This window comes from Symphodus melops (assembly GCF_947650265.1).
Source record: "Symphodus melops genome assembly, chromosome: 9".
Classification (NCBI taxonomy): Eukaryota; Metazoa; Chordata; class Actinopteri; order Labriformes; family Labridae; genus Symphodus; species Symphodus melops.
In genome coordinates, this window is record NC_136699.1 from 11314297 (window position 1) to 11337088 (window position 22792).

General features: G+C 42.2%; 1 protein-coding gene and 1 long non-coding RNA gene across 2 annotated transcripts; both read left to right on the plus strand.

Moving 5' to 3' along the window:
- Positions 1 to 204: 204 nt before the first annotated feature.
- Positions 205 to 4901, plus strand: LOC306828873. Its single transcript, XR_013779802.1, has 2 exons — positions 205 to 2671; positions 2709 to 4901. It is a non-coding gene; the product is annotated as an uncharacterized lncRNA (long non-coding RNA).
- Positions 4902 to 9781: 4880 nt separating this feature from the next.
- Positions 9782 to 22582, plus strand: scyl1 (SCY1-like, kinase-like 1). Its single transcript, XM_079352153.1, has 18 exons — positions 9782 to 9975; positions 10580 to 10720; positions 11433 to 11555; positions 15335 to 15561; positions 16112 to 16202; positions 16545 to 16700; positions 16887 to 17045; positions 17278 to 17385; positions 17865 to 17978; positions 18083 to 18238; positions 18327 to 18515; positions 18763 to 18838; positions 18952 to 19149; positions 19336 to 19481; positions 19598 to 19687; positions 20485 to 20796; positions 20911 to 20989; positions 21164 to 22582. Exons 1-18 carry the CDS (start codon positions 9868 to 9870, stop codon positions 21286 to 21288), a joined length of 2598 nt encoding a protein of 865 aa, XP_079208279.1. The 5' UTR covers positions 9782 to 9867; the 3' UTR covers positions 21289 to 22582.
- The last annotated feature ends 210 nt before the right edge of the window (positions 22583 to 22792 follow it).

The following is a 22792-nucleotide window of genomic DNA, read 5'->3' on the forward strand; positions in this document are numbered from 1 at the left end:
TATCATTTGTATCAGGAGCTGTGTCAACGTTTTTATTGTTTGTTTGTTTGTTTGTTTGTTTACTATGCCAGCTCTCTTTTTTGTATTTTTAACTTGTAGGCTATGTGATTAAGTGTTGTGATTTGGATGTCAAGAAAAGAAGCCTTTGTAAATTTCCTAATATATTTTCCAGGTTTGAAGCATGCTGTGGGCAATATATAATTATACTAAATCCCAATTGATAAAGCTGCCATGTCCATATAAAAAACGTCTTAATTATCATTACAATTAAATAGCCTGCAGCCTTTTACACTGCTCACTCAATGCAAATTGAGATATCCTGTAAAGTGACTTCAATTGAAATTCAAAGAGATCAAGATGAGCCTGTATGGTGGTGAAACCACTTGAAGTTTCATCTTAATCACATAAAGGGATTACTTTTTTTAAATGTGGCACCAACTCATGTCAACCAACAAAACGATCAATTCATAGAGGGATGGGAGGGGGTATAAACTCATTCAAAAGAACAACGCCCAACACTAGGCTCTTGTTGATCAATGGTATACAGCTTTAATTTGAAAACTTACGTAAGTGAGGATGCCCAGATTTATCTAGGGTGCTCTAATCAATTTTGCAACCCAGTTCGATACACAGGGACATAAAAATACATTTCACTCTTCACTGCCCCCTCTGCTGGTGAGAAAGCGTCACTGCCACTCTGCCCTTTCAGAAGTTGTAATATTCCAGCTCTTGTTCCTGGCACTGGCTGCCCCTGGAAAGTTCTAGTTTCATCACGTAGGCCTTCTCCTTTCTGCCCGCCAACACATATCCTGCAGTAATGTATTTCACGAATTGGATTGGATATGAAGCCCTGAATTAAACAAATGTGGCTTTTACAAAAGGATATATCTGCACATATTATACATTAAAAGACACAATATTAAGTGCATCGACAGCATTTGATTGCTACGACTGAGCAATCTAGAAAAAAGAAAAACACGTTTCTGGGCATATGCCACCCGGGTTAGGGAAGATGAGTTAGCTGTTTTCTATTGTTCGTTTGTCACTAACAGCATTTCATTGCGGCAAAGAGAAGTAGATCTGGTTCTATATTCTAGTTTGATCCGGTTCCTCAGACCGTATCACAATCAAGTAAAGATGAATCCGCGTAGATAGTCTGTGACGTCAGCTGTTTTTTCAGTCATATGTTACTGAATCTGGCACTTTAAAGACACTTTACTCACTGTTCTGTGTTAAGCATATTTCCACTCACCTAATTCAAATTTTGATGTAAACACAATTTAAGTATAATAATGTATCTTCCTTTGAAGCAACCCTTTACGCCATTATGAAGGGTGCTTTGTATTTAAGTAAACAGTTTGAACGTGTCCAATTTAATAAGACTGTATTTTATGTATTATTTAGTAACATATTATTATCCGGATTAATTATGAAAAATTTGCTTTGAACTCGACTCAAACGCGGAACACAGCATTTGTAAGCGTTTTTTCATCGTTCAATAGAGGTACTACTTTCTGGTCGGAGGAATAACGCCCTTTGCGGTTGTCGAATCACCCAGACAGTATAAATACACTCGAGCGACGCCATTTCAAATCATTCGGCATTTCTTCGATTTCGACATTACGCGAGGCGGTCAGGTTAAACGAATCTTTTTTTTTTCCCGAGTAATACTATGTAATAAGAATTTCGATATGCGTACTTAGTGTACATAGCGTGCTTTTTGTTAATTTGAAGTATTATGAAAGTTATGTCTCTATCGAAAAAGCTTCGACAGTAGGAAACCGAGTTATACGCAGCTATTAGTATTTTCTTTTTAGTAAAACCTGTTAGAAATATCTTTCTTTTTTTTGTTTCAGTGGGCCTTCAGTTAAAAACTGGCCGTTTTACCGCAACTATGATGACGGTCGTTAGCTAAGGGTTAGCGAGCCAAATATAGACCTCACGTACCTCCAAATACGTGGCACGCTTAATACGGTTCTTGTGAGCCTTACGACAGGTTTACCTTATTTAAAAAAAAAAAAAACCCGAAAGAATTAATTTTGTTACAGTCGATTAAAGAATGAAGGAAAAGGAGGTCGGTTATTTCCATTTTCGTAGTTGCAGTAGGCCCGAGAAGGGTTTCGTGACGTAGCATAATGTGAGCGTTTCTATTGGTCGGTTTAAAAAAAAAAAAGTCAGAGAAGGGAGCGGCCAAAATCCTACACTGAACCGCAAGTATCTAACCTTCGTCTTTGATTGATGGAAGTCTTTTGCAAAAAAAAACCCATGTACTATACTAACTATAGGACTTTCAAATGCGGTCATAAGATGCGAGATCCGAGTAAGGGAAACCAAGAGGCTTAAAAGAAGGCAGGAAAGTTAATAACCGAAGTGACTTTATATCCACAATGCTATGGATTTTCCAGAGGGAAAATAACCTATGAAAGATAAACTGAAAGGCAATGAGTTGTGATTTAAATTGAAAATATAATTAACGAGCATAATGATGGTGAACCCGGATAAAATGAGTTAAGTTAACATTTTTAACCAAAGAAGCAATCAAGACAATCAAGTCATATAATTTTAAAGTCTAGTGGTGTATGGGCAGATGTATTAATGCACTTAAATTTTTTTCAAGTCATGTACTGTACTTCAGGCATTCTGCGTGATTTAAAAAAAAAAAAAATTTTTTGTCAATTGTAGTACCAGTAATGTATTTGGCCATGAAGGGAAACATTTTTTTAAAACAAGATTGGAAGAACAAAGTCTTCAGAGTATTTCAACTACAGCTGTAGCATTGGCTCATGGAAGTGCAGTTGCAGATGAAACCTATGGCTCTTGTCACTTTTTCTTTTCTTTTTTTTTCCTTTTATTGCTTAGAGAAGACGGAAGATTTTTTTTTCTTTTTTAATGGACTGAGTTGTCAAGGGGAAGAATGGACTTAGTTATTTGAGGAAGATCACAGGACCAGCGTGGAGCGAGGCGGTGGGACGTGTGGAGCACCAGGGTGGAGCCAGGCAGGACAGGACCAGAGGGCATGGGAGGACCAGAGTGGAGCCAGGCAGGACAGGACCAGAGGGCATGGGAGGACCAAAGTGGAGCCAGGCAGGAGGGGAAAAGCAGAGTGGGCCCAAGAGAGCAGGAAGCAGCAGCTGTCGTCCAGAGGGAGCCAGAGGCAAGGGGCAGGGTAGCAGCAGAGAGGCCAACGCTGAAGCAGTGGCAGCAGCTCCAGAGCAAGCCAGCCAGTGATGAAAGGGTGGGACAGGGCGCACAACGTGTCTTCTAGCTTCAAGTTTAAAGCAGGCGTTGGTTTGTATATGGGTAGAGGTACCTCTGTCAAATGCAGATTGAGTAGTACATTCAGGATCTGTTTAAGAGCACAATTTCTCGCACAGTTTTCTCTTCCTTTTTCAGGCAAGCCGTGTAAATCGTTTTGTACTGCGGGCGACTCCTCTTGTGCGCTGAGATGTGTGGTGGTTTCTGCTGTGATGAATGCCTTGGTAGTGTGCTGACGAGAGGAACATCTTATCGGACTTCTCTACCCCTCCAATCAGAAGTAGTTCCCTCCCCCAGCCGGAAGGAGAGGCAGTCCTCTTGTTGGTCATAGGTCTTCCCAAAAGAAGTTTTCAGCATTGGGAGTGTGAGAGTGGATGGTCTCCTGTGCGGCCGATGTGTGTATACAGCAACCCTTCAGTGCTTCCATGGTACAGATCAGCAACGTCTACCTCTTAAACGAAGCAGTGAGTTAATGCATGTAATGTACATGTGGGTGTAACTATCCAGTACATTAACTTGTCGGTCCCTTTGATGTCTCCTATAGATTAAATCTAGTCATCATATAAATTGTGGGGCAAATTAAGATTTGTAGGATAAGGGGAGGGCGAGGGGGCATTTAAAAAGTGTTTCCGAGTTTTCTTTTTACAGGCCTGGCCCCTAAAGTGGATCATCGAAAGAATCCCCTGTGCTAGCCGCCCTTCACAAGTTGAGCACTTCATACTAACTATATTCTTTGGATCAGGATCATGTGAATCCACTACAGTTTAAGGAGATGTAGGAAGGTATTTGTATTTAATAAGTCCATTGGATCATGTTTTATTCATTCTTCATTTGGACCATGTTGTAATGGGGTGTTGCACATATTTTGGTTGATGGGGGGGAGGGTTGTGGGTCGTTAATCAGTCTCTTCCTAGAATTTACAGCTTCGTGTTATCCAACCGAAACTGGCTTGAATAGGCATCACTCAAGATTCAAGTGGACACTTTCCTCGCAGGATAGAAACTTCAAATCTAGTCTTCTGATGTAGCAAGAAGCTCTGTTTTCTCAGGGAGTGTGGTAACAAGTTTCTTTACTAGAAATCATTGTAATTTTGTACTGATGCAGGTTGAAGTTGCTTTTTTTGGGGATGGGATTGGGTTGTGTATTTGTGACTCTTCCAGATTAAGTACAGTCAAGTCCAAGTCCTACGGTTCACATGGATGGAATCCCTCGCATTCAAACTTGCGGTATTTGAATTCTTCTGAAAAATGGCTTCACACTTTTACAAAACGTATTCAGAGTCAGTGTCCTTTCTAAGGCAGTAATGTAATTTCCTAATTGTCCTGTAGTTGAATACTGCTGTTGGGGAATTGTGGGGAGGCTTTTTCCTTTGCATTTTTCAGTGTGCTGTGTCCTGTGCGCTTTCCAATACCCAAGACATCAGGAACTCTCCTAACTCATTGTATGTTCACGTTTCCTTGCGCGTCGAGCATCACGTAAGGTCACTAAATGTGTCACTTCTCTTAACATTCATTTTCTGGCTAAAATTACACCATTGAAATTCCTTTGCAATTAGTTACATTGCCTTGTATTGATAATACAATGAGTGAACTATCTGTAAAGGATTCTGTAATTGCATAATAAATGCATAGCTTGTTGTGATTGAATACAGTTTTGGTATGCATTTGTTTCTTTTTGGGGGGCTTGTGTGGGGGAGCTTTTCTTGTGCTTTTTCAGGTGTGATTAAAGCTTGGAGTTTTGTAGAGCACGGATGTGACCCAGGCCCGAATGACATCTTTTCAAAGTGGAAAATTGAAGGCAGATAAGTTGAATCCATCAAATTCTAGTGTTGGAAAGCAGACACTTATCAGCCCTTGAGGTATCTTGAATGGGCAAAACTGTCCTCATTGTTGAAATGATGGCAACTTGTTGTACTTGATTGTAGATATGATACATAGCACTGCTGTGCTTTCTTAACAAGAGTCTTTTGGTGACTGGAAGATTTGATGGACTTTCATTGATTCTGATATCTGCAGTAAAGCATTTGCGTAAGGATAACAATAGTCAGTTCTTTGATCCATGTGGGGGGATATAGGGGTGTTTCTTTCTTGTCTGCCTCTGATCTTTCAGAACAGTCCAAAGGAAGAATGCAGTCTACCTAAGACTAAAGGAGTCATCATGCCCCTTCAATCAACCATCACACAGTTTGAGCAAGTGGAGTGAGGTTATTTTGACATGTTTACAGATTTGTCAATGATTAGTTCTCAGCTGCTCGCCCTTGTGCAACTGTGCAGGTGGCAGGTTATCATTAATGTTCAATCGTGCAACTGTACGGTTTTCCAACATTTGAAGCAGCTGAGGAAAGCTGTGCATGGTACGGCTTAAATTCAGTCTCAAAATGCAGCGCAAATGTGTTGCCTTAGTTAACGTGTGCATTGGTATATTGTTGCGGCGTATTCCACTTCTCTTTACAGAAACCAGAGAGCAAGACTGGTTCAAGTACAAGTGAAGGCCTCTGACCTGGAGCATGTAGTAAGACGTTGAAAAACTCCTGCAATGTTCTAGTTGACAATATTACACCTTAGAACTGGCTTTATGTTAACCTCAAATCACAAGTTATAATGCTTTACTAGCATATTCCTCTTTGGCCACATGGCCTTATAGCATTGCATCTTAAACCATAAGATGAGTAGAACTCGAATCTTTGAGTGTTGTTTGGTGGGTGTGTTGTGTAGATCACTCTTTGTTTCAGATCATTTTCGTCTGTCTGCTCCGATCTCGCCTGCCTCTGAATGCAAAGCCATCCGTGGAAGCTGTCAGCGAATATGAGTGTGGCTCCCGAATGAAGTACCAATCCCCTGTGCGCTTGAGCTTAAATCTGAACCCCCTCCCCTCCAACGTCCTTCGCAGAAGCCCTGCTCTCTGTGTTTGTGTGTGCCTTTTTTTCTTTCCCCTTTTGGTTTCTCAGGTCAAATTACCTAAACGTAATCTTAATATTTCATCTGGGATGGCCTAACCTGTGATGGAACACTGAGAATCCAGTCACGTTGAGATCAAGAGCTGCAAGCTTGTTTCGCTAATTCTGCATCACTTCAGTGTCATGGGTGCTGAGTTAAGTAATTTCGGTTCCCTTGATTTTTCTTTTTTTTTCTTTAACATACCATGGCTTTAATGTTTAACTCAACATATTTGCATGCACATCGGCTTTGCATAACAATTTGTGAAACAACATGATCATGAAGTTGTCGAACATTGCAGTACTCTTTTAGTCTGGTTTTTTTGGGGGGCGGGCAACACTCTTCTCTCTTCCTTTCAGACATCTCGTTCAGCTTAACTTGATACTGAGCCAGGTGACGTAATGCTCTGCAGGGAATCATGGGATCACTTGGTACAGGTCTACGCGCGTACGCTTTGAAGGATTGCACATCACTGAGGAAGAGTGCTTTGAAAAATGATGTTACTGAAGTTTTGGTAATCTTTAACCATACAGGCATAACTTCTCATCTTGGTTTCATTGTGGGTGTTTGTGGGAGGGGGGTGGGGAGGCTTAAATTGTTTGTCTTTCTATTACAGCTGTAACCTTGGTGAACAAGCCTTCTCTGTTTTTGGCCCGAGATTCCTGCCGATTTGCAAAGGATAAACGGCTTTTGGGTATCAGCAGGGTTTGGTATCTTGGCTTTGTAAATATGGATTAAATGATGTCTCATCAGTCATACACAAATGCCATGTAGTTGGGGAATGCTGGGGATTGGGGAAACCAGTTCTGTTTCTTCTAGTTTCAGCCTCGTGACCACGAGTAAAAGTCCATGTCCTGACAGGATAATATAGCAGCCAGGTGGTAATGGGTTTTCTTTTCCTGGGGGAACAAACCTTTGGTCTTGTTCCTCCATGTTTTGCTTTACCCTTAATAACAGCAACAACAAAAAGCAAAAGACTCTGGTGGTGGCACTTCTGACTTTGTCATGAACGGGGTTCAACTCCCTGCGGTGTCTGCTTTGAAATTGTACGCTGTGTGAGGGTAACGATTAACATCACGACATGTAGATGAGGTATTTCATAACTGGCTCGCTAAAAGTCAGTTAACGAGTTATTTTTTTTATTTTTATTTTTCCTTTTGTGGGGGGTTAATTATCAGCTCCAAACTTTGTGAGAACAGTCTTGCATTCCAGAGTTATGGAAGCTTCTGCTGTACACATTTTCTCTCTGCACTTATGACCAATATAACTGGAAGCTGTTGGTCAAATTGTAACTTGCTGACATAGTACCTGACCAGTTGCTTGATTTGTGTTTTATGTACCATTGATTTTGACTTTAATGAAATTGTACTGGTTCAATAAAACTATCCTTTGTTGGTCAACTTTTGAATTTCTTTGTTCGCACTTGAAAATCTAAGTGCCCGTGTTATAATCTGGGGTTTATGACCTGTTACTTTGAGTTAGGGGTGGAGCATTGATTTAAAATGTAAATGCTTAGAAATGTGAAGTAATGAAATTAGTGCACCTAACATGAAAAAGATAATTCTGCAGATTCAATCACAATTAATGTAAATATAGCTTTACATTAGTGTAATCAAAGGGACTGTTTGGTTTTCTATCACTTTCAACTCAGCATAAATACTACTTTACAACTGTAGTTGTGTTTAGCATTTAACTTTTGTATTTTGTAATGGAAAGCATTTTCGAGAATATTTTTATGTGGGTCTAACACACTTATCACATTTGTGAAGAAATCTTTTGGTAAGGAATGTATCCGAAGATTTGCCAAATATCTGACAAAATGTTCTATTTAGCTGTGCGTGACTGGAAATGTGGCAGTCCTCGCTGTTCAAAAGGGTCACGTTTAGGATCTTGACTCTTAAGTGCATTTAATAAGCAAATGATATAGGCCAGGATTAGAACCTCAAATGTATAACTTCTTTAATTGTGTATTTTTTGACTACAGTAATAGTTTAGTGAGATTCACTCTGATCTACAGATCCTAAATCCTGCTTTACCATGTGTGGCCATTCTGGCGATCTCTCCACTAGAACACTTAAAAATAGTCACCTAACCACCCAGATTCTGTTGCTATGTAGCCCCACAGTGGGACTTAACTTGGAAACATGTATAAAAATAACTTTTTCTCCAGTTTTTAAAACCAACCTGATGCAAGTAGGGTCTTTTGGGGGTCCAAAGAGATACGGAGGGCCCCCCTCACCAAAAGTCTTACTTATGGTATCGTCACTTGTTGGAGAGTCAATGGTTTATTGTTTAAAATATTCTCATTGTTAACAAGGTTGATAACTGGACCTCTCCCCTTTGTTGTCTGTCTGTTGGGACATACATTCACTGCTTCTGGGAGTGTCCTTTGATTGCAAAGTTTTGCAATATAGCTCAGAAAGTTACAAAAGACTCTGTCCTGTTCATATTAAGCTTGCCTTCAAAAACATCTCTGAGCAGAACAGATTTTAGACTGTAACAAACTTCTGTTTCTGGTAAAATATGAATTTTAAAGCACTGGATTTGTGACAAACCTCCAACTGTCACACAATAGTACCAAGAAATGTATAAAGTTTTACCCTTAGAAAGACTTACCTCACGAATGAAAGTTGATCATTTATTTGAGGGAACATGTTCTGTCTTTGTGAGATCCTTACCCCCACCCCTCCAGGACACCGTACATAAGGGGAGATGAGCTTTAGACTGGAATACTTCCACGGGATGATTTATGTTAATACATTTGTCAGTGCCAGTCTCTGCTTTCTCTTTGATCCTGTTTGACTATCTCTTAGTATACTTTTCTTGTACTGATATTTTAGGTGTTTTATTTAGGTATTTAAAATTAAATTTTGTCTCTGTTTTTATTTCATTTACTTATTTTTTTTTAGGAATATCTTCCACCCTTTTATTGTCTTGTTTATTTTATTATTTATTATTCTTATATTTTGTTCAGGATTTATGTGTATGTGTGTGTTATGTATATAACTTTTTGAGGTAAGGACAGACCTCTGTTTGTGAATACAGAGAGCACTTGTTTGTTCATTCTTTTTTTTCTTTTTTTTTGATAAAAATCAATAAAATCTATTTAAAAAAAAATTCTCATGGTAAAAATCATTTCAAAACAATCTCAAGGAAATAAAAGTAAAGAGTACAACATGAAGTGGGGGTTCAGAGGGGGCAGGTCCATCTTTAGCATCTGTACAGTCTGTTTTGTATGCATTAATATACAGTAAACTCTGCATGGAGCAGAACATATATCTTGCTCTGTTAAGCCCGTGTTTGTATTCATTCAGTAGACATGAATTTATAATATTTTGAGAACAACATTAGGAGTATTTTAGGTTATTTTTGGGTTCATATTAACTATCTTTGTTTGATGTTGGCTTGGCTTAATCCTCGGGCTTTTTCTATTACCTCAATAAATGTATCCAACATTAGACAGGCTTGAACATAATTTCGTAAAGTCACTTTGTAACAATTCAAGCAGTATGCATATTTAATATATATTGACTTTGTATTAGCGGAACCATTGTATGCAGAAGCAAAGTTTACACCGAGCCATTTTACATTGGTGCCACTTGCTAACCAGCCTCACCTAGCAGACTGTTTATCTTCCCCATCGTGTGTATTTGATGAGGTGTGGAGGCAACAGGAGATGTGGTCCTTTTTTGCCAGGGATCCTGTCAAAGACTTTGCATATGAAATCCTGCCGGACTCGCAGGAGGAATCCGGGATATGGAGCCTTCACCGGGGGAAGCGAAAGGTGAGGAGAGGCAGCCCGGGCTACGGTCACTGTTAGCGGGCTCGGAGGCCCTTCACTTAGCCGGCTGGCTAGCTAATGTTTCAGCCTTTAACACAATATCTGGTGGTTCATCGAACACCTCAGATGGCATTGTTTTCAGTCATCTTCTCATCCATGTGCCAGGTTCAGTGTCAGTGCAGGTTTATTTTAGTTAAAGTTTGTGCTAACTAAGGAGCTCGGGCTTTGTTTACCCCGCAGCAGACACGTATTTCTCGCCACGTCACCCTGTTTTAGTGCTCTTAACAAGTGTAATCGGCATAGTTTTCAAGCTCAAGTTTGGTGACGCTAATAAAGGGTCCGTCCTTCACTATTTGAGGTGTACTCTACATCACTTATCACAACTCCCTTTGTTATCTTCGAGCAGGTCAACATGAATTTATCATCAACACTGAAGGGCCACATCAGCACCATGTTCCCGTTTTACTCATGTTTACTGCAGTTTCTGTAAAAAAGGACGCAGACATATGACGTTTTTTTGTGTTTGGTTTTAATCGCAAAGCCTACATTGTTAGTATGAAAATGTTTTAAATGTCAATTGCCACTAATTTCCACTTTGTTTTGTCAGACAAATGGAGAGCCAGTGTCGGTGTTTGTGTACGAGGTAGCACAGGGATCAGAGCAGCAGACCCAGCTGGCCAAGGCTGCATTCAAACGGATGAAGACCCTCAGGCATCCCAACATCCTGGCTTATGTTGACGGTTTGGAGGTATGGCCTTCTTTGTGAGTGATTTGCACAAATGTTGGGTCTCCACACACTGCCGTGTTTTGTAACTTTTAGAAACAAGTCCACTGTGCTTGCTTTATTTTAATACATGTGAATGACCATTTGTCTCATCCTCGTCATTTTTCCCCCTGCATGTTTACGTTCAGGTAGAGGTGAGTGATTATGCCTCTGTAGTCCTTTTGATGTTATTGTGGAAAAGTTGTTGTGTAAAACATACAGTTTTATTAGATTTGTGTGATGTATATGGTTGTGGATAATAGTCGGTTATATTGTAACTGCTTTTGTATACTTGATTGACTCATCCTGCTCATCCATGTAAGTTGCATATTTGTGAAGCTGTTTGTCAAACATCCTGTGGCCTTGAATCTTCCAGGAAGCCATCGCTACAGTTTATTATTTAAATGAATCCCTTTATATTCAAGGCTCTGCTGTACGGGTTCACACCAAACTAGTTTGGAAGATTAAACTTTGTTTAAATGTATAAATAAAACAAACAATACTGTGGATACTAAACAGGTGATTATATGTCAAATACTAATAATGAGGATGTATTAGTGTACATTTTAGTGTTCTTCTTTGATATGTTCTTACCTTTTCATTTGACTTATTATGCAGAAAAAACACCATTTATCCAAACATCAATTTACATTTAACTTCATCAGTTTTCATTTGAATACATGTGTGCATTTCACAGACAGAGAAAAGCCTGTACCTGGTGACTGAGCAGGTGACGCCCCTTTCAGTCCACCTGAAGGCCCAGGCAGAGAAAGGTGGAGCTGGTGACCTGGAAGTTTCCTGGGGACTGCATCAGATAGTGGTAAGTAGTCAAGGTTATCCTTCCGGGCGCTGAGAGAGTCGGCAGCCTGTTACAGCAGCTCCGACTCTTCTTTCCTTATATTGTTATAAAACTGTTATTATTGTTGTTATTTTTTGTATTATTTTTGGGCATATTGCCTGCACTACTGCAGCGTTTTAGTTGCAGCATCACTAAGTGAAGTACGGTACTTTTTTCGGGACTTTTTTCTCTTCTTGCCGGAATGATCACGTACAGTCGTGAGGAACTACTGCGCCTCAGGCATGGAGCCGGTGTCCCAACCTCACGCATCCCTGAGGACTTATGGAGAGGGGTACGCCGGGGGAGGAAAGCCGGCACTAAAGTCAAGGAGAGGAGAAGAGAGAGGATCGAGAGAGTCCGTAAATTTAAACCTTTTCTGCCGTCGATCATTATGGGGAATGTCCGGTCACTCGCAAACAAAGCGGACGAACTCACAGCTTTAATAAACAGCCAGCGGGTCTACAGGGAGAGCAGCCTGCTTTGCTTCACGGAGACATGGCTACATGGGAATATACCGGACAGTCTCATCGACCTGGCCGGCTTCACGCTGGTACGAGCGGACCGGGGGAGACAGAGCGGTAAGAAGAGAGGAGGAGGCCTTGCTGTCTTTGTTAACTCTAAATGGTGTAATCCCAGGCATATAACTGTGAAGGAACGGGTCTGCACTCCCGACGCTGAACTTTTAGCGGTAGGATTACGCCCGTATTACCTACCACGTGAGTTCTCATATGCCATCATTGTTGCTGTCTACATCCCACCATCAGCTGTAGCTGCGAGCGCGAGTGACGTCATACACACTGTGATCGCGGGGCTACAAACACAGCATCCCAGTGCCCTCATACTGATCAGCGGGGACTTTAATCATGTCACTCTCTCCTCTGTACTGACGAACTTTAAACAGTATGTAAACTGCGCTACAAGAGGGAATAAAACCATAGACCTGCTGTATGCCAACGTGAAGGGAGCATACAGCTCTTCTTCCCTCCCACCCCTCGGGGAATCAGACCACAACCTCATCCACCTTGATACCACCTACAGGCCCCTGGTGAAACAACAGGTGGCCAGAAAGATGACTGTGAAGGTTTGGTCTAAAGACTCTGAGGAGGCCCTGCAGGAGTGTTTTAATGTCACAGACTGGGAATTGTTTCAGGAGGAACACGGTGATGACATTGAAGGACTCACTCACTGCATTACAGATTACATCCGGTTTTGTGAGGATACCATAGTCCCTACTAAGAAGGTTCGCTGCTTCTCCAACAACAAACCATGGATCAACAAAGACATCAAAGGCCTTCTTAACAGCAAGAAGAGGGCCTTCATGGCTAAAGACCGGGAGGAGCTCAGGGCTGTCCAAAAGATTCTAAAGAAGAAGCTAAGGGAGGCCAAGAACAGCTACAAGGAGAAGATTGAGGCCAAGATGGGCCAGAACAACTCAAAGGAGGTGTGGAATGGCATGAAGCAGATGACTGGTTACAGCAAGCCTGTGACCAAAGCTGAAGGAGACCCAGTTTTTGCTGCTGAGCTGAACCTATTTTTCAATAGGTTTGACTCAACCCCCACCCCGGTGAGCTCAGACAGTGGGTCTGGGTCTTCAACCATCACTCCAACTGCCATTCGCACCTCTGTTGGTGACTCGGCTTGCCCCCCCATCAACGACCGTACTACCTTCCCCTCTCTCAGCTTCTCACCAGCAGCTTCAAAGGACAGTCCCACTCCACCCCCCCCACCCCCCAGCTCCCTACTTCCGGAAACAAAGAACAGTCCCCCACACCCTCCCCCCACTCTCACTCTCACTACGAGCCAGGTACAACGACAGTTCTCCAAGCTCTGCATAACAAAAGCCAGTGGACCAGACAACATCAGCCCCAGGATCCTCAAGGTGTGTGCTAGGCAGCTCGCAGGAATCTTTCGGCACCTCTTCAACCTCTCCCTCAGGCTGATGTTGGTGCCTGACCTGTGGAAGACCTCCTGCATTGTACCAGTTCCTAAGACTGGTCGTCCCAGCTCTCTTAATGACTACAGGCCTGTGGCACTCACGTCACATGTCATGAAGACATTTGAGAGGCTGGTTCTCCAGCAGCTAAAGACCCTGCTCACTGCTTTCATAGATCCACTGCAGTTTGCTTACCAGCGGCTCATCGGCGTGGAGGATGCCATCATCTTCCTGACCCATAAAGCCCTGTCACACCTGGAGAAGCAGGGAAGCACTGTGAGAGTCATGTTCTTTGACTTCTCCAGTGCTTTTAATACCATCCAGCCCGGCCTCCTGAGGGAAAAACTGCTGGATATTCATCTGCACCCTGACACCACAGCCTGGATCTACAACTACCTCACTGGCCGACCACAGTACGTCCGAGTGGACGGCTGTGTCTCTGATGTGGTGATGAGCAACACTGGAGTACCCCAAGGAACTGTTCTGGCACCCTTTCTGTTCACTCTCTTCACCTCAGACTTCAGGTTTAACTCTGGTTCCTGCCACCTCCAAAAGTTTTCTGACGACTCCTCCATCGTGGGCCGCATCACTGATGGCAACGAGGACGAGTACAGAGGTCTGATCGAGAGCTTCGTCACATGGTGCAACAACAACCATCTGAAGCTCAACATCGCCAAAACAAAGGAGGTGGTAGTGGACTACAGGAGGAAGAGGTGCCCCCCTGCCCCAGTCATCATTCAGGGGGAGGAAGTGGAGAGGGTGGACTCCTACAAGTACCTTGGGGTTCACATTAACAACAAGCTGGACTGGTCCCATAACACTGAAGTCATCTTCAGGAAAGGACAGAGCAGGCTGTTCTTCCTGAGGAGACTCAGGTCTTTCAGTGTCTGCGACAGACTCCTCAAGGCCTTCTACCAGTCTGTGGTGGCCAGCACACTTTTCTTTGCTGTGGTGTGCTGGTGGGGGGGCATCAAGGCTGGTGAGGCAAACAGGATTAATAAACTGGTTAAGAAGGCCCGCTCTGTCGTTGGTCTGGAACTGGAGACTCTGGAGACAGTGGCTGAGAGGAGGATGAAGGACAAAATCATATCCATCCTGGATAACTCCTCTCACCCTCTCCATGACGAGCTGTGGGAGATGAGCAGCTCCTTCAGCCAACGCCTCCTCCCCCCCAGGAGCAAAACAGAACGCTTCAGACGCTCATTCGTCCCCACAGCAATCAGGCTGTACAACAGCAGGAGCTAGCCTGTATTTATTTATATATATTCTCTTTATATATAGTATACAATATTATTATTAGAATGTTTTTATGTTACCTTTATTATTATATTATATCTATACTATACTATCTATATTATATATTACATTATTACAATACACTCTTATATTATTATAACTATATATCTATACTCCAGTCAAACTGCACTATATTTATTATGCTTATAACAGTCAATACTGTTTACATAACCCTCTGATCACAATGCCACTTTAAATTCTTTCACTGGTCACTTTAACATGCCATTCACTGCACAGTATTATTAATATCTTTTCCATTGCCCTGCTGAGTCCACCGTGCTATAGTCCTCTGTATATATCCCCCCATTACTACCTGGATTGTATTTATGCTTATGTTGTTACTTTTTTATTCGATTTTGACTTTTGTTTTTGATTCTGCACTGCTGCTGCTGCTGTAACGCCCGAATTTCCCCATTGGGGATCAATAAAGTTATATCCTATCCTATCCTATCCTAGGTTAAGCCATGTGATAATCTGATGGGAGCCAATGGTTTTGCCACCTGTTCTGTAAATTTTTCTCAATCTCTCCCAGAAAGCTTTAAGTTTCCTGGTCAACGACTGCCACCTGCTGCACAACAACTTGGGTGTATGGTCTGTTTTTGTGGATCGAGCCGGAGAATGGAAGCTCGGGGCCCTTGACCATGTGGCCCCTGAGCAGGGCGACCCGAGTGGGGTCTCGCTCCCTGCCCCCAAGGCTGTTTACCCAGACATGGAGAAATACGACCCTCCTGAGACGCCCAATAGCAGTGGAGAAAAATGGTGAGAGATGAGTGTAAAACAGTTTTCCCCAAGTGTTCTCATTTTAGGATAACACGCCCTGAAGGTTTCCTGATTTGCTTTTTCAAGTCTTCGGAGGCTAGATCTGATTCATGAAAGGTGCAAAATCCAAGATGGTGTACAAAGAGTCCAACACTATGATGACAGACCCCCCCACACACACACTCTGTTGTTAATTCACTAAGTCCTCTCCCCTTGTGCATAGCCCCACTCTGCCCGACGTGCGAGTTCTTGTGAATCATGTATTAATTCAAATCAGTGTCCAACGGGCAGCAAGCGTCAAAGCTTCCAGAGAGAGAGAGTGATCATAACATGCAACAGCACGATTTTCTGTCATCAATAATCAGATATTTTTTTGTTTCACCTGCATTAAAAGCAACTCGGCAAACCAACCACAAGCAGACGGTTACAGCGCTGTGAAATGATTGAATAAAATAGAAGAGCCTGACTGATGAACAGCTGATCAGCATATTTTTTTATTTGCTTTTTGTTTGAAACTTGAAGTGCTGAAGTGTGAGCGTGTTGCTTGCAGGGCCGGGGAGGTTTGGCGACTCGGCTGCCTGATCTGGGAGGTGTTCAACGGGCCACTACCTCGCACGTCCTCCCTCCGCTCACTGGGAAAGGTACAATACATCCATTGTTCTTTTTCTGCAATGACTGCGCTATTGTAATGCCAATACAAAGTTTCACTTCAGCACTCTAAATGTAATTCAGGTTGTTTTTGTAGGTTTTTAATGAATATGAAAATGTCAGTTAAATTAAAAAAACACTATTTGAATTGAATACACAGTAAGTATTGACATAGTGCTGCTCTTTAATAAAATAAGAAAGAACCATTGTCCTAAAGAACTTGACTGACCTTGAATGATTCACAATGATTTGAACCAGCAGTTCAGTGTTCGCCCAAAGTCGTAGTGTTTTTTGACAGTCGGCCTCCCTCTTTTGTGTCCTCTTTGTGCCGTCAGATCCCCAAGGTTCTGGTGCCTCATTACTGTGAGCTGGTAGGAGCTAACCCTCGAGCTCGACCCAACCCAGCCCGCTTTCTCCAGAACTCCAGAGCCCCGGGAGGATTCCTCAGCAACAGCTTTGTGGAGAGTAACCTTTTCCTGGAGGAGATACAGGTGCATTGCGTCACATACAGGCTGCTACAGCGCTTTAAACATACTTCACCAATAAGGTCTCTTCAGGTTCCTTTGGGATCCTGTGTGGAACTCTGTTTAATGTGATGATGCCAATGCCAGCAAGTACCATTAGAAAGAAACCATGGGTTGTAATTAAATGATGTTTAACATTTTATTTCTCTCCAGATCAAGGAGCCAGCTGAGAAGCAACAGTTCTTTCAGGATCTAAGTGAGAATCTCGACTCCTTCCCTGAGGACTTTTGTAAACACAAGGTCCTGCCTCAGCTGCTCACCGCCTTTGAGTTTGGCAACGCAGGCGCCGTAGTCCTCACGCCACTCTTTAAGGTGAAGCCTTACCTTCACGCGTTATTGTTACCCCTCATTGAATACGGACAGGATACCTCCGATACTACAGCTTCTCCAATTCCTTAAAGTATAGTAGATGTTGTATGATGTAAAGCTCAGCTGAATCTTTACAGGAAAAGACCTGCTTTTATTGGTTTTAGGATCTTTGTGTACTATTAATTTCAGGCTCCCTCTGCCTCTTCTTGATTTCATTTTGCTGTTTGTCTGCCAGGTTGGAAAGTTCCTGTCAGCAGAAGAGTACCAACAGAAGATCATCCCTGTCATTGTGAAGATGTTTTCCTCCACAGACAGAGCCATGAGGATACGGCTGCTGCAGCAGGTATGAACGGCCTTTCATCTCTTTCTAGCACTTCGTTCTACAGTCTCTCTCTCTCTCTCCTCAATGTCTGACTGTATTCCCTCTCTTGTTTCTCTTATAAAGGCATACAGAGCCCAAAAATAAATCTTTAAAAACACAGCGGGTCATCCGGTGTTCTAGCCATTAAATCGTGCCCCATGTTATAGAGACTGTAATCCTCCAAGCAGACGGCCATGGTTCAAGTCCCGTCCGCTTGGAGGCTTCTTTCCCACATGTCATCCACCCATATTTCTTACTGTTTCCAGCCACTGTCATTTTGAATAAAGACATTAAAGCCACAAAATACTGTATATTTTTTGGAGAAAAAAAAAGGCAGAATAAATGGGTTAGGAACATGAAAAGAAGTAGAAGTACATTATAATAGATTGTTGCCTTGTTAAGCCTGTGCTGTAGCTTCATGCAATTTATTTGACTGACACATTTTTTTTCCCCTGTCACAGATGGAGCAGTTCATTCAATATCTGAACGAGGCTGCTGTGAACTCCCAGATTTTCCCTCATGTTGTTCACGGCTTCACAGACACAAACCCTGCCATCAGAGAACAGACTGTTAAGGTCAGTTGGACCCTTAACCACAATCCAGGAGGTGTTTTTGTTTATATTTGAGGTGTACTGGATGTCGCTGTGATGACTCTTCTCTTCATCTTCTTTTCCTCCAGTCTATGTTGCTGCTGGCACCCAAATTAAATGAGACAAACCTGAACCAAGAATTGATGCGGCACTTTGCCCGACTGCAGGCCAGAGACGAGCAAGGTCCTATCCGATGTAACACCACGGTCTGCCTCGGCAAGATCGCCTCCTACCTCAATGCTGGGGTAAAGTACAACAACCAACGAATACTTCATCCAGAGTCCAGTCATGTTCTGTTTAAATAGAAGAACTTTGTCATCCATCTGTTTACAGACTCGCCAACGTGTTCTGATTTCTGCCTTCTCCCGAGCTACGAAAGACCCATTCCCAGCCTCCCGCTCTGCAGGAGTACTGGGTTTTGCTGCCACACACAACTTCTACAGCATCACAGAGATCGCAGCGCGCATCCTGCCCACTCTCTGTGCCATTACTGTTGACCCTGATAAGAGCGTCAGGGACCAGGTACATGTGACTTGTGAAAACAAGGAAAACTGGGTTTTTGCCTTTTTGTTTTCCGGTTACTGAATAATAAATGAAGCTATTTCAAGAGTCTTTAGTTTTCAATTTTGAGCAGCAAAGTTATGTTCCTCACTAGTATTATGAAGTTATTAATGTACTAATTCATTTTAAGAGTGAGATTCAGTCTCAGTATTTATTTCAATGCCCTGATTTCTGCAAAGATATCCACTCTCTCCTTTCCCTCTGACAGGCTTTTAAAGCCATCAAGAGTTTTCTTTCCAAGCTGGAGATTGTTTCAGAAGACCCTTCCAAGCTGGCTGATATAGGTATGTGAAATAAACATCATAAATCCTGTGAAAACACACCAATGTACAAAATGGATTGGTTTTTGTACCTCATTCAGTCGCTTAGTTTAGAGGTTTATCTTTGCTCATTCCAGAAAAGGACGTGGCATCATGTGCTCAGCCTGCAGGGGCCTCTTCCTCCTGGGCCGGCTGGGCTGTGACTGGCATGTCCTCCATCACTTCCAAGCTGATCCGCAATGCTCCAGGGCCGGAGGGGGGCACAGGACCTGAGGGCAGTGGGGCTACAGACGCCACTAGCCCTACAAGTGACACTGATGGAGCACCTGCAGCTGGTAGGGTTATCACGTCTGATTTGTTTTCACCCACAACTTGAGTACTGACGGTTAAATCTCGAGCCCTAAAATACTTTTACATATTAAAAAAATGTCTCCTAAGACTTATAATGGAACTGTTATGAATACAAATGTAGGGTTCTCCTTTCATAGGTCCTGAAGCACTGTGTTCATTTTGTCACCAAGGTTCTGAAGAAAAAACTCCACCAACCTCTGCGGCTCACAATGCTACCTCTCGGGGTGCCAGCCAATCAGAAACTCTTGAGTTAACGGACAAAGATGGAGATTCAAAAGGAGACCGCTGGGAAGACGAGGACTGGGGAAGTTTGGAGGTAGGATTTTACTTTTGATCAACCAGAAAGTAGTTTAGATACATGATTGCATGTGTAATTGTGTTGTTTGATTTATTTTCCTTTTCATTTTTATGCATGTCCTCTTTCTCACATAGGAGCCAGAGAAAGCACTCAATGAGCCAGAGGACTGGAACTCTGACTGGTCAGGGACAGCTCCATCCAAAAAGAAAGCCAGTGACAGAGGAGTATGAGCAACGTCTACAAAATTATACACTTTTATTCCATACTTACTTAATTCCTAATGTAAGAAACAAAGCTGATATCAATGCCACAAATAGTGACTTTTAATGATTCCTACTATTACTTTTATTTGAAAATTGTAGAGTTTAAAGGGATACTTCACCCATTTGCATGAAGCTTTGTATCATTAGAAACATGGTAGTAGTGTTGAATGGTCATGAATCCAGCCCTCATTTTGCCCTGAGACGAGAAAAAGGCCTGGAAGTTTTCTTCATGTGATGCAAAAAGCGTCATATTGCATCACATGAAGAAAACTTCCAGGCAAAGAAAAACACATTTTTCTCGTCTCAGGGCAAAATGAGGGCTGGATTCATGACCATTCAACACTACTACCATGTTTCTAATGATACACAGCTTCATGTAAATGGGTGAAGTGTCCCTTTTAAAACGTAGCTGAAATAGGTTATGAAAATGTCATGACATTCCCAGGAATGTCCCAGAATTAAAAGCAAAAAATATGAATTTCTTTGTACTTTCTGAAAATTAAGATAACATACAGTGTTGATCAATTATAACTGCTTAATCAACCTTCATTTATAAGTTCATAATTGTTTTTTTGGCCACATTAATGTTGATAAATTAGTTGAGTGTCAGGTGATCAACAGTGTGCAGGGTATTTTTGTGCGACAGTGTTCCTGCCAATAAGAGCTTATAATGATTAAAAGCTTTGAAGTTGGAGTTCTCTGTATTGAATTTTAGCTTTTTGTCGAACTTTGATTTGTATATTCTCTTCATTATCTAGGTGGGCGGGTCGTTCTCCTCCGTGGCGGTGAAGAAGCAGAGCTCTGATTGGAGCAGCTCAGGCTGGGATGCAGATGACAGCTGGTCTAATGAGAAGGAAGGACAGGGTCAGAGCTCTGCAGGCGAGGAGGGATGGGGTAATGACTGGGCGGAGGAGGACACGGACACAACCATGACAACTTCAACGCTCCCCCTGCCTGAAGGGGTGCGGTTAGCCAGCGATTATAACTGGGACAGCAGCAATGCAGCTAAGGGAGCTGGACAGAATGATCTGTTTGCCAGCGTGTCCCAGAGAAGCACAGCTGCCACCACGGTGAGGGCTGAGGGGAGACAGATGGACAGATAGGATTAGTGTTTCATAGATATAAACTACAGAGAATAGGATGAAACGTGAAGATGAAAGTAACAGGTGTCTTCCCCTCGTCAGGCTGGAGACGGTTGGAGTGCAGAGGCAACAGGAGACTGGGGAAACGAGGAGAGTTGGGAGTCAGTGGATGGGAACCAGGGTAAGTATCTCACATGGCCCCATCGCCCAAAACTTGAACCTTTATGGGCTGAGAAATGGACTTAAATTTAACACTTAGGCCAAAATATTCTTGAGAAATAACCACTTAGGAACTTACTTCTATGATTGTGCATTGAACTGTTCTTTTTCTTTTTTCTTTTTTATTGTTAACCAGGTCTCAGTAAGGCTGAGCTGTCCAAAAAGAAACGGGAGGAGAGGAGGAAAGAGTTGGAAGCGAAACGAGCAGAGCGCAAAGCTGTTAAAGGTCCACTCAAACTGGGCGCACGCAAGCTGGACTGATCAAGGACACAAATAAAGACACAGGAGTGTAAATGGAGAGGTGGGGGACCTTGAGCACAGGGACTATGGACCCAGAGTATTTGCTGGAGGCTTGACATTCCACAAAGAACTAGAACGAATTGTGAGCAGGTGACAAAATACTGTGAACGGAGTCGGTTGTGTGTTGAGCGTAGTACTGTTGGCCTAATGACTATGATGAGTGAGGGGGGAAAACAAACAAAATATCCGCTTATTAATGTGGATTAATGTGGATGTCAGAGGACTGAGGCAGCACTCCTTGCACCAGAAGCGCAACTTGATTGGAGGAAATTCCCATTTGTTTTTGTTTTTTAAATACAAAAGTCTGCAGTTGTAAAGTATATGTATATACATGGAGTGCTTGTCTTCAAATGACATGAAGAAATTACACTTTTATAAAGAAAAATGAGAATCACCGTATATAAAACGACTTATCATCTATTGTTCTACTGAATGTTAAACACACAGGAAACATAAATTGTTGAGTTCAGCTGTCACTATAGATTTAAGAGTTGAAATCATCCTATGCATGTAAGTGTGTGTTTGTGTTCTTAACATTAGATTACATGGAAAAAAATACAGCTTAAGTTGACTTTGCACATACAACACTGTATTTTCCTGTACTTTACTGGTGTTGGCTGATATCAGGTCTGGTACATAATGGTGGTAAGTAATCAAATTGAGGCTGTTGAAAACATTTCAAACAAATCAATGTGTTTACATGTCTTTTCCTTTTTTATCTTGAGCTGGGAAGGGCAGCAGAGGAGGGTTTGTGAAATCATCAGTCTTGGGACAATTACCATACATTTATACTTGTATGATCCTGCAGATCTCCTGAAAAGAAGATGGGTATTGCAAATCAGTTATTTTTAACATTGTTGTGTGATGCCAGGGTAAGAGAGATTACATTACTTTTACTCTTTTTGTGCCTTTAAGTGATTGCAGATCCAAGAACTCAGTTTTAAATGGACATTTTTAAACATGGACCAGAACTGTCTCCCAATGCCAACCGTTGTGTATCCATCAAAGTGTGACCTATATATGCTGTTCAGGTTGGATTTGTTACTGTTGGGTTTTGTGTTGAACACCATACAATCTTTAGATGACTCCTGGCAAAATAAACAGCCACCTCCCCTTGGGTCCATGTCTAGTCTTGTGGGGATCAGGGTAGGTAAGAAGTGATCTGTGCTTGTTGAATGCAGGATGCAACATTTTACAGAAAATCCAAATAATGTAGCATGCAAGCTATTCTCAAAATAAATACTCTAAAAATAAACTTTTTTTCTTCAGACTCATTCAGTTTTAATAGTGGTTATGGAATGAACTGGAATGTATAGTGATGCCTCTATAGAATTGACCAAAGAGCTTAGAGCTTAGAGGTTACCGTTTATACTGTATATAATGATGCCACTTTCTTCATGTTGGATTCACACTAATCAATATACAGCCAGCAGATCTAAAGAGGCTGTCTGCCTTCTTTCAGCCA

What these genes read in the sequence shown, in the direction of transcription:
- scyl1 (XM_079352153.1), top strand. Translation starts at nt 9,868, where the DNA reads ATGTGGTCCTTTTTTGCCAGGGATCCTGTCAAAGACTTTGCATATGAA. An exon ending in TCAGAGAACAGACTGTTAAG is followed by an intron (nt 17,979 to 18,082) that starts GTCAGTTGGACC and finishes CTTTTCCTCCAG; the next exon opens with TCTATGTTGCTGCTGGCACC. An exon ending in GAAGCACAGCTGCCACCACG is followed by an intron (nt 20,797 to 20,910) that starts GTGAGGGCTGAG and finishes TCCCCTCGTCAG; the next exon opens with GCTGGAGACGGTTGGAGTGC.